At 46.6% G+C, this 15,889-nt stretch overlaps 1 protein-coding gene across 1 annotated transcript; it reads left to right on the top strand.

The window, feature by feature from the left end:
- The first annotated feature begins 17 nt into the window (after positions 1 to 17).
- Positions 18 to 1,757, top strand: sfn (stratifin). Its single transcript, XM_003227460.4, has one exon. The coding sequence runs from the start codon at positions 332 to 334 to the stop codon at positions 1,070 to 1,072; it is 741 nt and encodes a 246-aa protein (XP_003227508.1). The 5' UTR covers positions 18 to 331; the 3' UTR covers positions 1,073 to 1,757.
- The last annotated feature ends 14,132 nt before the right edge of the window (positions 1,758 to 15,889 follow it).

The following is a 15,889-nucleotide window of genomic DNA, read 5'->3' as shown; positions in this document are numbered from 1 at the left end:
TTTGTCTACCACCTGGAGCTCTTACCCAAGAGGTCTCCCAGCCGCCTGCATTTCCTCATCCTGAGCAGGTATGCCTTCATTCACTGTTTCGCTCCAAGGTGAATCACCACCACTTTCCTTTTAAGGCGAGGCTGCTCATAGGAAGTGGGGGAAGGGTTCACTGGGAGCTTCTCTTCACCACGCCTTGTTCTCGCTCTGGGCTGAGACGCCAAGCCAAAAGCCGATCCCAGCAGCTGAGCTCAGCAGAGACTCTGACGGCTCTCCAAGCAGCTGCCTGATCCCTCTCGAAGCCGGCCTGCCCGCCCAGCACTTCCCACCCGCGGCTCCCACCATGGCAAGGAACCACCAAGTACAGAAGGCCAAGCTGGCCGAGCAGGCCGAGCGTTACGAAGACATGGCCGACTTCATGAAGGCGGTGGTGGAGGACGGGTCCGAACTCTCCAACGAGGAGCGCAACCTCCTCTCGGTGGCTTACAAGAACGTGGTGGGCTGCCAGAGGTCTGCCTGGAGGGTCATCTCCAGCATTGAGCACAAGACCGAGGAAGGCGACGACAAGGCTCAGCTGGTGAATGAGTACCGGGAGAAGATCGAGAAGGAGCTGAAGAACGTCTGCAACGTTGTCTTAGGCCTGCTGGACAAGCACCTCATCCCGAAAGCCGGTGACGCAGAGAGCAAAGTTTTCTACTTGAAGATGAAAGGTGACTATTTCCGCTACCTGGCCGAGGTGGCTGCCGGCGATGACCGCAAACAGATCATCGATAACGCCCGGAAAGCCTACCAAGAGGCGATGGACATCAGCAAGAAGGAGATGCAACCCACAAACCCCATCCGCTTGGGCCTTGCCCTCAATTTCTCGGTCTTCCACTATGAGATTGCCAACGCTCCCGAAGATGCCATCAAACTGGCCAAGACCACCTTTGACGAGGCCATGGGAGACCTCCACACGCTCAGCGAAGACTCCTACAAGGACAGCACCCTCATCATGCAGCTTCTCAGAGACAACCTCACGCTATGGACGGCGGAGTGTTCAGGAGAAGAAGGGGGAGAGGCCGGCGAAGAGCCCAAGAACTGAACTTTTCCGACCTCCGGAGGATGGTAACTCCCCATCGCCTTCTTCCTTCCACCCCAACCTCTCCCTTCCCATCCTATTTTTATAAGATGTGTCTCCGGATCCTGAAAGTTCTGGCTGGATTTTGACAGCAACAAAGGGGACTGATTCTACACACGGGACTCGTGCATGTGCCCAGCCTTCCTCATGTGTGACGTCTTTTGGGGTCACTGCTGTCCCTCGGCACTGGTGTTCCAGGTCTGGGTTGTCTGCTCCGCCCCACGGCCTCAGTGCCTTGGTTTGTACAAACCCTTGTACTTGGCGGCAGCATCCAGTCAACCCAAGGGTCTTCCCGATCGGTCATGGGGACTGAGCTAGGTATATGTATCTCTCCCAATGTTTAAAAATCAAAAAGCGGCAAGCAGAAAAATGGTTTTGCATGGCGAAGATACCAAAATAGTATTGGAAGAGTAAAACCAGGGTAGCCTTGCTTACCAGGGTAGGCACCTCTTATTCTGCAGGGTTTTTTTTCTCATTCCCGGCATCCTGTTGTTGCAAGAAGAGGGTGGTGGTGGGCTTTTGCTGAGCGGGGATGGGGGGGACGGACGCTTTGGAACAAAACTCTCAAGTGGGCCTCTTGTTATTGTGGTGTTACTGAGGTGGTGTGCTGCAGTATTCTTCCCCAATAAAAGTTCACTTTCATGCCTGCCTTTTTTTCGTACTTGTGGTCTTCCGTTTCGTTTTGAGTTTTTGGTCGAAAGTTGGGAGCGGGGAGGATGTGGCACCCACGGGACACTCGCTGGCATGCATGCCGTGGGATGGGAACTGGAACGCCAGAAAACACACAAGCCTAAGCAAGGAGAGCCGAGAGAAAGCAGGTTGGCGCATGCTGGTGCGCAGCTTCCATGCTCTCTTGAAATCACAGGCACTCCCTTTGCGAGAGGGAGGGGGAAGCGGATGATGCCCCGAAGCAAGAGGGCTGAGACCGACCTGAAGATGCCGTTTGGGCTCTAACCGTCAAGGGTGGAGTCGCAGAACCGCCCCAAGGAGACGGGCAGGAATGGCTTTGATCTGGGTCGATAAGGGAGAAGGACCCATATTCATGTCCTATGTGAAAATGTGCCCACGTGCATGCTTTCCTTGCATGCTTCTTCTCGGCTCAGGTGGCAGAGGAGACACAGCTCATTCCAGTCTTGGCCTTTTTTTTGGGAGGGATTGGGTTGCACCAGTAGGCTTTCAACAGTCAGGGAAATTTCCATTCTGGCTTCTTAGCCAAACAGCCCTACTAGACTGTCAAGTATTGGAGAGAAGATGTGTTGGACTCATAGAAGAGAGCCATGGATCAAGATGGGAGGGGAAGTCCTAGGGAGGAGGGAGCAGCCTTGTTCTCTGCCGCCCTGGAGACCAGGACGCAATGGAACAAGGGCTTCAAACCACAGGAAAGAAAGGAGATTCCACCTGAACATGAGGAAGAACTTCCTCACTGTGAGAGCTGTTCAGCAGTGGAACTCTCTGCCTCAGGGTGTGTTGGAGGCTCCTTCTTTGGAGGCTTTTAAGCAGAGGCTGGAGGGCCATCTATCAGGGGTGCTTTGAATGCAATTTTCCTGCTCCTTGGCAGGAGGTTGGACTCGATGGCCCATGAGGTCTCTTCCAACTCTAGGATTGTATGATTCTAGACTTACTTAAGCGATCCCTCGTAGTTCGAGGATGATTGTCTTCCATCTCTGGTGTCTTGGGGGTGGGTTCTTAGGTGGCTGAAGAGACTTATTCTTGATCTGCATGTTCTCCTGCAGTGAGGACATCGGTTTCCAGATGCAAGGCGGTCCCGGTCAGGGTTGGCTTGACAGGCCTTCCTCTTGGCACATTTCTCCCTTAAGCCCTCCATTCATGCCTCTTCGAATTCCGCAGCACTGCTGGTCACAGCTGACCTCCAGTTAGAGCACTCATGTATTTGACAGAGAAGGCCAAGGACTGTAAACTACAACTCATCACGTGCCTTCTTCCTCTTGGCACGTTTCTCCCTTTCGTCCTCTATTCGTGCCTCTTCGAGCTCCGCAGCACTGCTGGTCACAGCTGACCTCCAGTTAGAGCGTTCAAGGGCCAGGGCTTCCCAATTCTCAGTGTCTATGCCACAGTTTTTAAGGTTGGCTTTAAGCCCATCTTTAAATCTCTTTTCCTGTCCACCAACATTACGTTTCCCTTTCTTGAGTTCAGAGTAGAGTAGCTGCTTTGGGAGACGGTGATCTTTGGGCATTCGGACAACTTGTCCAGTCCAGCGGAGTTGATGGCGTAGGAGCATCGCTTCAATGCTGGTGGTCTTTGCTTCCTCAAGCACGTTGACATTTGTCCGCCTGTCTTCCCAAGAGTTTGGCAGGATTTTTCTGAGGCAACTGATGGAAACGCTCTAGGAGTTGAGCGTGATGTCTGTAGACCGTCCACATTTCGCAGCCGTAGAGCAGGGTTGGGAGGACAATGGCTTTGTAAACATGATTCTAGAACAGTGGTCCCCAACCTTTTTTTTGACCAGGGACAACTTGACAAGTGACCAGGGACTGCCCTCCAACATGAGAACCAAAAGGGTTATGAATCAGTTTTTGGTCAACTTTAAATTCAGTTTGATTATTTGGGTCGCTGATTCAGAAAATCGCATTGGATAGACCACATCAGCTCTAGTTTCTGATACAGAACGTATGCCATCCAGTAGTCGCCGTCTTCTTGCCCACAGAAAACCATATTTAATCATCTAGAGCCGATGTGGTCCATCCAATGCAGTGTCCTGAATCAGTACCCAAATAACCCTGGGAACAGTCCTAAAAACGAAGACTTCAGTAATTGTTTGGGCTGCGTGAGAACAAGCCGAGTGTCTCCCACCGTCCTGGGCGAGTATCTTCGGAGCAGAAACCGCCAACAGACTGTGAAGGAAGGGAGTGCCTTGAAGCAGGGATGGGCAGGTTCATTATACGGCCTAAGAATAGCAAGCAAAAGGGAAAGTTGAAAGAAAGTCGGCTCCCTGGCTGGCCTTGGGCCAGTTGGTTATCGCTTAGCAGTGTTTCTCAAACTAAGCTCCTCCAGATGTTCTTAGTGGAGCAGTCGTGGCCCTCCAAGAGCACCCAACATTTACTCATTTATTTAAGCATTCCTCCAAAGGCTCAAGGTGGAGACATCCTAAGTTACCAACCATCCTTTCTCCCTCGCCCACCCATCAACCCAGCCAGGTAGTTTCCTTCGGCTACTGACTCTCTTCTTCTTACAGTTAGGGAAACAGAAACCAAATAATGGCAACGGCTCCTTGCCTCGGGCTGCGGAGCAGAGATGGGATAAGATTTCCCAACCACAGAAATGTGCTGGAACTAGCGCTCACACCTGGTGCGCTTTCTGCCAAAGTACTCCTCCCATGCTGTCAACCAGAATATACGTTTCTGATCTCCATGCCACGAGAAAGCCTTGCTTGTTAAATCCTCTTTCTCTCCCCAACTGCTGCCACAGAAGACGCAGAAACAGTGAAAAATGTAAAAAAAAAAATGGCAATGGCCTGACTCCTGTTGTTAAGTCCAACTAGAGTGGACATGAATCAATCACGGGCAGCTAACGACTCTGAACAAAGGATTCCCCCAGGCAAGAAGGATCCAGACATGAAGCTTGCAAGGCCATTAATGCTAATCAAGGTGATTAAATACTACATTCACACTCGCCTCCAACAGACCAGAGTTCTTTCCCCCACACTGGACCTTCCACAGATATATAAATCTTCCTTGCTTAGTTTTTCCAATATACTTCACAACCTCTGAGGATGCCTGCCATAGATGTGGGTGAAATGTCAGGAGAGAATGCTTCTGGAACATGGCCAGACAGCCCGGAAAACACACAACGACCCTGTGATTCCAGCCATGAAAGCCTTTGACGACACAATATCTGACTGCCTATCCTTTTTGTTCCTTTCTAAGGTAAAGGTAAAGGTTTCCTCTGACGTTAAGTCCAGTCGTGTCCGACTCTGGGGGTTGGTGCTAATCTTGATTTCTCAGCCGAAGAGCCGGCGTTGTGCTTAGACACCTCCAAAGTCATGTGGCCATTGGCATGACTGCATGGTGCGGCAATGTTACCTTTCTGCTGGAGCAGTACCTATTGATCTACTCACATTTTGGGGGTTGGTGCTCATCTCCATTTCTAAGCCGAAGAGCCGGCGTTGTCCATAGACACCTCCAAGGCCATGTGGCCATTGGCATGACTGCATGGAGCGCTGTTACCTTCCTGCCAGAGCAGTACCTATTGATCTACTCACATTTTGGGGGTTGGTGCTCATCTCCATTTCTAAGCTGAAGAGCCGGCGTTGTCCTTAGACACCTCCAAAGTCATGTGGCCACTGGCATGACTGCATGGAGCGCCAATGTTACCTTTCTGCTGGAGCAGTACCTATTGATCTACTCACATTTTGGGGGTTGGTGCTCATCTCCATTTCTAAGCCGAAGAGTCGACGTTGTCCATAGACACCTCCTAGGCCATGTGGCCATTGGCATGACTGCATGGAGCGCTGTTACCTTCCCGCCAGAGCGGTACCTATTGATCTACTCACATTTTGGGGGTTGGTGCTCATCTCCATTTCTAAGCTGAAGAGCCGGCATTGTCCATAGACACCTCCAAGGCCATGTGGCCATTGGCGTGACTGCATGGAGCACTGTTACCTTCCCGCCAGACCTATTGATCTACTCACATTTGCATGTTTACAAACTGCTAGATTGGCAGAAGCTGGAGCTGACAGTGGGTGCTCACTCCGCTAGCCGGATTCGAACCTGTGACCTTTCGGTCTGCAAGTTCAGCAGCTCAGTGCTTTAATACACTGTGCCACTGGGGTCTCGGGGAAGGGAAAAACCCCATTGCACATGCATCTCAGTGTTCTTATTAATGCAACTGCTGTAGTACTGAAGCCTCAGGCCAACCATGGCCAACACACCCTGCTTGGATGGGCTCGACTGGAAGAACATCCTGAACTTTGGGAAGCTGGTCGAGATCGGGGTGGGTTCATGCAATCCTGAGCCCAAACTGCATCTCCAGAGAGAATTCTGCGCATTCCAATGTGCTTCCACAACCAACGCCTTGATTCCTCTGGGAAACGGGAAAGCGGAGCGGCTCCTGAACTGCACCCCTTTCCCAGATTAACTTCTCCTGAAAAATTAGGTGGAGCTCAACGAACTCAGCTGTTGCTGGGGAGCCTCACTAGTTGCAACTTGACCGATTAATTGTAGTAAAACCCAGTCATGGCACCTAAGGCTATGGACTCAGCTAAGGCAGGCAAACGGGGCCGGGATGTGCCGAAACATGGAGGAAGAATGGGACATTGGTGCGCCATTGCATTTGCACTCCTGCTGCTGGCCTTTCGCCACCCATTCCATTGCCTTCCTCCTCTAAATTGGCCCATCTTTTCCTTAACAATTATTCAAACAAGTTATTCACGCATTGGTGAGAGAGAAGGTGCATGACTAAAGAGGATTCAGCTTTAAAATAATCTTAAACTAGAGAGCTTTGGGAAGATAAGACACCTTAAAATAGAGGATTGATCTCTGTTAAATGAAGTACCGTATATACTCGAGTATAAGCCAACCCGAATATAAGCCGAGGCACCTAATTTTACCACAAAAAAATGGGAAAACATTGACTCCATATAAGCTGAGATACCAATAAAATTACTGCATATACTCAAGTATAAGCCGACCCGAATATAAGCTGAGGCACCTAATTTTACCACAAAAAACTGGGAAAACATTGACTCCAGTATAAGCCGAGATACCAATAAAATTACTGTATATACTCAAGTATAAGCCGACCCGAATATAAGCTGAGGCACCTAATTTTACCACAAAAAACTGGGAAAACATTGACTCCAGTATAAGCCGAGATACCAATAAAATTACTGTATATACTCAAGTATAAGCCGACCCAAATATAAGCCGAGGCACCTAATTTTACCACAAAAAAACTGGGAAAACATTGACTCCAGTATAAGCCGAGATACCAATAAAATTACTGTATATACTCAAGTATAAGCCGACCCGAATATAAGCCGAGGCACCTAATTTTACCACAAAAAAACTGGGAAAACATTGACTCCATATAAGCCGAGATACCAATAAAATTACTGTATATACTCAAGTATAAGCCGACCCAAATATAAGCTGAGGCACCTAATTTTACCGCAAAAGAACTGGGAAAACATTGACTCCAGTATAAGCCGAGATAACAATAAAATTACTGTATATACTCAAGTATAAGCCGACCCAAATATAAGCTGAGGCACCTAATTTTACCACAAAAGAACTGGGAAAACATTGACTCCAGTATAAGCCGAGATAACAATAAAATTACTGTATATACTCAAGTATAAGCTGACCCAAATATAAGCTGAGGCACCTAATTTTACCACAAAAGAACTGGGAAAACATTGACTCCAGTATAAGCCGAGATAACAATAAGATTACTGTATATACTCAAGTATAAGCCGACCCGAATATAAGCCGAGGCACCTAATTTTACCACAAAAAACCCTGGGAAAACATTGACTCCAGTATAAGCCGAGATACCAATAAAATGACACCCAAATATAAGCCCACCAGGACCCTCACCCGAGTATAAGCCGAGGAGGGTTTTTTTTTTCAGTCCTAAAAAAGGTCTGAAAAACTAGGCTTATACTCGAATATATACAGTAATTAAAGGAAGGGGCCTGAGGCTGTTAGGAATGGTGGGAGTTGGTGTCCATAACACCCAAGGTTGTCCACACCTGGGCTAGAAAGAGGTGGAAGTCCTTCAAGGGGTTAACAGGTGTAGCAGAGAGAGACCTGGCTTGCCCAATTTTGCAACAAGCCGAAAGGGCTAGTATTGCCACCAGCAAAGCACAACCTCAAAGCCGGTCGAGCAGCTTCTCTTGGGAGGCCTGGGGGGGGGGGGGGGGCTCCGAAAAGTGGTTACTAAGCAGTTTGCACGGGGTGGAGGCGCAGGGCATCTTCTCACACAGGCCACCGAGGAGAAGAAGCTTTGCCAACGCAGCTCTTTGCACCGAGGTGCAGGCGAAGGAGGGCAGGTGCTGCGGAAGAGAAGCCCAGGAGCAGGTGCAATGGGACGGCCCAGCCCCACCTTGTCTGGGAAAGTTCCCATGGAAGGGCAGAGGGGTGTGCGTGTGTGTGTTCCCATTACACAGCTTCCCAGGTGGCAACAACTCAAGTTGAGGAGGCACTTTGCTGCTCTCTTTATGCATCATTTCCCTTCTGCAAAATCACATCTTTGATTTTTTTTTGTGGTAAAATTAGGTGCCTCGGCTTATATTCGGGTCGGCTTATACTCGAGTATATACGGTAATTTTATTGGTATCTCGGCTTACACTGGAGTCAATGATTTCCCAGTTTTTTTGTGGTAAAATTAGGTGCCTCGGCTTATATTCGGGTCGGCTTATACTCAAGTATATACAGGTAATTAATTTCCATACCTCACAACCTCTGAGGATGCCTGCCATAGATGTGGGCGAAACGTCAGGAGAGAATACTTCTGGAACATGGCCACACAGCCCGAAAGACATACAACATGGCCCCATGTCTGGGCATGGCCCCATGTAAGCCGCCCCGAGTCCCTCCGGGGAGATGGGGCGGGATGTAAGAATAAAATTATTATTATTATTATTTATTACAACAACCCTGGGCCTGAGGCTGTTAGGAATGGTGGGAGTTGCAGTCCAAAACACCTGGAGGAAAGGCCCAAGTTGGCCCATACCTGGTTTAGGGCCTGGCTGTGGCGTAGGCTGGTGAGCAGCCAGCTGCAACAAATCACTCTGATCAAGAGGTCATGAGTTCGAGGCCAGCTCCGGAGCCTGCGTTTGTCTCTGTCTCTGTTCTATGTTAAGGCACTGAATGTTTGCCTTATATGTGAAATGTGATCCGCCCTGAGTCCCCTTCGGGGTGAGAAAGAAGGGTGGAATATAAATACTGTAAATAAATAAATAAATAAATAATAGAAGCTAAGCAGAGTCAATACTGACTAGTATTTGTATGGGAAACTCCAAACGAAATATCTGAGTCAGGTTAATCTTAGCAATTGAAATAAATCTACGTATATTATCTACCTATAAGGAAAAACCAACTGTCCCTAAAGAATGCATGCATACATTGCATAATGATGGAGCACATGCATGCAAATGTCCTCTTCTCAGGAGGAGCTGTCCTTTTTTCCCTAGTGAGACTTGCTCTTTGCAGATGATATGCGTTTACGTTAACAAAAATTAGAATAAATCTGTCACCCAGCCAATAATACGTGCATTTAAAAATCGCTCCGGAATGTCCTATTCAGCCGGTGGGGATGTAAATGTAAGGGGAGGTGGTAAACCCTTTGCACGTAGCTTTTGCTGACGATGCCCCAAGTTGAACGACAGGGCAGGAGAATTAACATTATATAGTTCCACCGCATTTGCATTAAGGGGAGTTATGGTTTCATTAAGGCGGTTATCCTCCATTCGAGTCCAACTCTGCGGGTTGGTGCTCATCTCCATTTCTGAGCCGAAGAGCCGGCGTTGTCCGTAGACACCTCCAAGGTCATGTGGCTGGCATGACTGCATGGAGCGTTGTTACCTTCCCGCCGGAGCCGTACCTATTGATCTACTCACATTTGCATGTCCATAGACACCTCCAAGATCATGTGGCTGGCATGACTGCATGGAGTGCCGTTACCTTCCCGCCGGATCCGTACCTATTGATCTACTCACATTTGCATGTCCATAGACACCTCCAAGATCATGTGGCTGGCATGACTGCATGGAGCGTTGTTACCTTCCCGCCGGAGCCGTACCTATTGATCTACTCACATTTGCATGTCCATAGACACCTCCAAGATCATGTGGCTGGCATGACTGCATGGAGCGTTGTTACCTTCCCGCCGGAGCCGTACCTATTGATCTACTCACATTTGCATGTCCATAGACACCTCCAAGATCATGTGGCTGGCATGACTGCATGGAGCGTTGTTACCTTCCCGCCGGAGCCGTACCTATTGATCTACTCACATTTGCATGTCCATAGACACCTCCAAGATCATGTGGCTGGCATGACTGCATGGAGTGCCGTTACCTTCCCGCCGGATCCGTACCTATTGATCTACTCACATTTGCATGTCCATAGACACCTCCAAGATCATGTGGCTGGCATGACTGCATGGAGCGTTGTTACCTTCCCGCCGGAGCCGTACCTATTGATCTACTCACATTTGCATGTCCGTAGACACCTCCAAGATCATGTGGCTGGCATGACTGCATGGAGCGCCGTTACCTTCCCGCCGGAGCCGTACCTATTGATCTACTCACATTTGCATGTCTGTAGACACCTCCAAGATCATGTGGCCACTGGCATGACTGCATGGAGTGCCGTTACCTTCCCGCCGGATCCGTACCTATTGATCTACTCACACTTACATGTTTTCGAACTGCTAGGTTGGCAGAAGCTGGGGCTAACAGTGGGTGCTCACCCCACTCCCCGGATTCGAACCGCTGACCTTTCAGTCACCAAGCTCAGCAGCTTGGCGCTTTAACCCACTGAGCCACCGGGGGCTCTCAAAGAGTCCCAATGGTCCAGAGATATCTTGATGACTCTTAAAGTATGCGCTGGGATCCAAGTGTTATGAAAGACATCCTAGCCAAAGTATGTAGGCCACCTTGGAGAAAGCCCAGGGACCTCTATTCTCATTGTTCGGCCACAATCGGTATGTGCCACGCCTTACAAAAGGCACAATGGAAGCCATGCTGGTTTTGAGCATACCACGTTGGCCAACACTGTCTCAGCCCCGCCCTTCCTTTGCCTAATTACAGGCTCTTTCTCGTTTGCACCCACGAGGCTCAAAGTAAATGCATATGTCAGCACTTACGTCATGCTTGTCCCAATCCCATGTTTCCCCAAACTCCATGTTCCTGATTCTGGTACAGGTGCTGAGCGTAAAAAGTAGGCAAGGCCTCTAAAGCAGGAATGAGCACTAACCTAAGTTTAGAATAATAATAACAATAATAATAATAATAATCATAAGAAGAAGAAGAAGAAGAAGAAGAAGAAGAAGAAGAAGAAAACAAGAAAACTCATGACCATTCATCATTCACTGCACCCTCGCAGTGATGTTGACCGGCTATATCTGCCTAGAAGGTCAGGGGGCAGAGGACTCTTACAAGTAAAACAAGCAGTCAAAGAAGAAGAACATGCCCTGGCAGAATATGTCAAGCAAAGTGAAGAACCTGTTTTGATTGAAGTAAAAAATCAGAAACTCCTCAAAGTACAGCAGGCAAAAAACCAGTACAAGAAAACTGCACTACAAACTAGAGCTGAGAGCTGACACCACAAAACATTGCATGGAAAGTTCCTTGACAAAATTGAAGGAAAAGCTGATAAGGAGAAGACCTGGCTCTGGCTCACGAATGGGACCCTGAAGAAGGAGACAGAAGGCCTGATCCTTGCAGCCCAGGAGCAAGCCATCAGAATGAAATGCAATTAAGGCCAATATCAAAAAATCAGCTGTTGAGCCAAAATGCAGACTCTGCAAGGAAACCAATGAAACCATTGATCACATCCTCAGCTGCTGTAAGAAAATCGCACAGACAGACTACAAACAGAGGCACAACTATTCCCAAGTGATTCATTGGAACTTAAGCCCAAGTGATTCATTGGAACTTAAGCCTCCAACAAGGATGGTAAAAACATCAAACACAAAATACCGGCTATTAGGAATGGTAGGAGTTGAAGTCCAAAACACCTGGAGGGCCAAAGTTTGTCCATGTCTTGCTTACAACCATTACTTTTTGAGGCTTACAACTCCTTCCAGGACCTGCAGTTGCAAAAGTTGGCAGAGATGCGGGTGTGTGAAGCGCCCACCCCTTGGCTGGCTTGCAGAGATAAAAGGCTGCCTTGGTGAGGAAATACCGAACGGCTTCTGAAGCACCGCCTGGGCAAGAAGGCAGCAAACTCATAAACTGGCAGAGGCGGCATTCAGGGCTGACACCTGTGGAAGCCTGAAGTGGGAAGCGCTGGGGAGGGATCCTGTAATACTTAATGGCTGCGTAGAAGAGGGAGTGTCGGCAGATGCTGTTATCTGGTTGGTAAATAAGCAATAAGCCTCTTTCTACACCAGGCATGGGCAAACTTCAGCCCTGTTCCATCTCCCAGGGGTTTGATTTGCATTTTCCCATGGTTGTAGGGAATAGCACTTTTTGCATTTTCCAGGGTTGCTGCAGACTCAATAGCACTCTGACAGTTAGCCATTAGCAGAGAGTTGTAACCATTCTGCAAGGCCTTTGCTGCTGAAAGCTTGCAAAGTATCCTTTTGTTCTTGAGACCGCCCCTTTTCCTGGGAATGAAATCTCCATTTTGAGAAGCCTCTTCTGCCTTTCCACAGAAAAGAAAAGAACTCAGATGTGCTTGTGTGGTCAAGCCAGGCCAGCTCAGACAAGCCATCATAAGTACTGACTTCTTGCCTTTGAAACTGGTGCTGAGCAGATAGAGCAAGACCTGCTGTTTCCAAGATTGCAACTCAGCACTGGGGCAAAGAACATCCCAGGATTTCTTTGCCATTGGAAGAAGCTCCAATTACTTCGTCTCCAAGCTAGCTTTGAGCTCAGATAGTGAAAGACCTGCTATATATATATATATATATATATATATATATATATATATATATATATATGTGTGTGTGTGTGTGTGTGTGTGTGTGTGTGTGTGTATGTGTGTGTGTGTGTGTTAGGAATTGTTTTCCCTCTAGGTCAGAGGTTTTCAGATATTTTTGGCCTTCAACTCCCAGAAACAGGCCGGGATTTCTGGGAGTTGAAGGTCAAAAACATCTGGGGACCCCAGGTTGAGAACCACTGCCCTAAGATAAGAGGTAGCACAGCAATTGTGTGTGCAAAGATCTCCCCTTCGGTCATTGTCCTCCTCTCTCCTGGGACCCATTTTGGTAAAGATGGGGACAAATGTAAGCGAAGGCACGTCTAGGAGCTTCTCTCGCAGGGAAAGCCAATGACCGTGCCCTCAATCCAGTTTAATCTTACTGGATTTGATGCTAAGAAGGGACTTATTGGGCAAAGGCTCTTAAAAACCTCAGAGTTCCACTTACATCACAAGATAGAAAACCACTATATTCCAAATATATAATATTATAATAATATGATATAATAAAATGTAATAATAATATAATAATAATACACTATTATAATTGTATATTTATATTACATGTAATATTATTAATAATATTGCAATATAGTCATATAGCACAATATACAGTAGAGTCTCACTTATCCAAGGTTCTGGATTATCCAATGCATTTTTGTAGTCAATGTTTTCAATATATTATGATATTTTGGTACTAAATTCGTAAATACAGTAATTACAACATTACAATAACATAACATTACTGTGTATTGAACTACTTTTTCTGTCAAATGTGTTGTATAACACGATGTTTTGGTCCTTATTTTGTAAAATCATAACCTAATGTGATGTTTAATAGGCTTTTCCTTAATCCCTCCTTATTATCCAAGATATTCGCTTAGCCAAGGTTCTGCCGACCTGTTTAGCTTGGATAAGTGAGACTCTACGGAATATATATATATATATATATATGATGTAATACAATATAATAATACACTATTATAATTGTACATTTATATTACATGTAATATTACTAATAATGTTGCAATATAGTCGTATAGCACAATATAATAATATATAATGCTTATACTGTGCTATGCTAATAATATAATATAATATATATCCGTGGGGAGTTAGTGGTGGGGTATAAATAAAGATTATTATTATTATTATTATATAATGCTTATACTGTGCTATGCTAATAATATAATATAATATATATCCATGGGGAGATGGTGGTGGGGTATAAATAAAGTTTATTATTATTATTATTATTATTATTATTATTATTATTATTATTATTATTATTATTATTTATATAATGCTTATATTGTGCTATGCTAATAATATAATATATTGTATATATATAACTTGTAAGCCGCTCTGAATCCCCTTTGGAGTGAGAGAGGGCAGGATATAAATGTTGCTAATAAATAAATAAATGCAAAACGCCCATAATAACGTCTTAAATCTCTCATAATGTTACAAGTCGTGGCACCTATCAAAGATAAACAGCAAAGATGGTCGTTCCCCTTATAAAAGATCCGGTGATGATCCTAAAATTGGAAGGATGTCCTGTATATCGCTATGGGTGGGATAGAGTCCATAGTCGCAATGACACAGACCATTAGTCCAGGCCTAAGGTCATCCTTGTCCAGACAGACAGTCGATGACTTGTCTTTTGAGAGGAACGTCAACGTAAGACACACCCAAGAGTCTCACCTGCTCTTTGCATCACTAGCTCCTCCTTGTGGCACCAAGGAAGCCAAATATGTGTTCCTCCCTTGCCACATGGGTGCATTGACTCATGAGGACCCCACGGATGTCCTGAGATGTTCTTACTCAGAGGTGGTTTGGCCAGTTCCTTCTGAAATATAACCTGCAGCACCTGGTGTTTGTTGTTGGTCTCCCTGCTTAGCTTCTGAGATCAGTCTGGATCTCACCACCTTCAGGGTCTATCAACCTGCATTAATAGCACTGTACAGTAATGAGGGACACTCTTGAGGGAGTGCGGGACATCTAGAGCTTCCAGGCATTTAAAACAGCAACGAGGAAGTCAACATTCATGATGGAACAGGGAGAGCAACAGGGAATACTCTATTAATAAGTTTGCGTTCAAGGAGCAACGGTGGTGCAGTGGGTTAAACCGCTGAGCTCATGAACTCGCTGACTGAAAGGTCAGTGGTTCAAATCTGGGGAGCGGGATGAGCTCCTGCTGTTAGCCCCAGCTTCCAGGTGTAGGAAGGTACACCTGGAACCTACAAGTCGTAGAGCCTTTTCGACCTCTGCTCCAATTCTGTGGAACTCATTGCCTCCATATGTTAGAGCAATATCGGAGTTGGGACCTTTTGTAAAAGCGCTCAAGACTTGGCTCTTTGGTTGTGCATTTAAGTAAATCAGATCTAATTTGCCAAATAGTCACTGTTGAATATTTTTATGCTGAATGTTTTTATATTGTGGAATGATATTTTAAATTGTAAGTCGCTCGGAGCACTCTGGTGGAGAGCAACTAATTAAGAAATAAAGTGAAGTGCCAACCTAGCAGTTCGAAAACATGCAAATGGGAGTAGATCAATAGGTACCGCTCCAGTGGGAAGGTAATGGCACTCCATGTAGTCACTATAATGCACAATTTTGCTCTTTCTTCTCTGCACATAACATTCACCAGTAAATACTTATTTTGGTGTCAGGGTTTTGAAAATTGAGGCGCGCATTACATTCGATGACACATTATCTGCTTGGAACTGGATTATATGAGTCTATATGAGCCCCAGTGGCGAAGTGCGTTAAAGCACTGAGCTGGAGATCGAAAGGTCCCAGGTTCAAACCCCAGGAGCGGCGTGAGTGGCCGCTATTAGCTCCAGCTTCTGCCAACCTAGCAGTTCGAAAACATGCAAATGTGAGTAGATCAATAGGTACCGCTCTGGCGGGAAGGTAACGGCGCTCCATGCAGTCATGCCAATGGCCACATGAACTTGGAGGTGTCTACGGACAACGCCGGCTCTTGGGCTTAGAAATGGAGATGAGCACCAACCCCCAGTGTCAGACATGACTGGACTTAACGTCAGGGGAAAACCTTTACCTTTACCTATACTGCCATATAATCCAGCTCAATGCAGATAATCTGGATTTAATATGGCAGTGTAGAAGAGGCCTTAAAGACACTGGTGGAATACCTGAGACAGACCCAATG

Source organism: Anolis carolinensis, unplaced genomic scaffold (assembly GCF_035594765.1).
Source record: "Anolis carolinensis isolate JA03-04 unplaced genomic scaffold, rAnoCar3.1.pri scaffold_10, whole genome shotgun sequence".
Classification (NCBI taxonomy): Eukaryota; Metazoa; Chordata; class Lepidosauria; order Squamata; family Dactyloidae; genus Anolis; species Anolis carolinensis.
This window is presented reverse-complemented; position numbering and strand designations above follow the sequence as displayed.

Excerpts from the sequence above, each read along its gene's own strand:
- sfn (XM_003227460.4), top strand. The coding sequence starts at position 332 with ATGGCAAGGAACCACCAAGTACAGAAGGCCAAGCTGGCCGAGCAGGCC.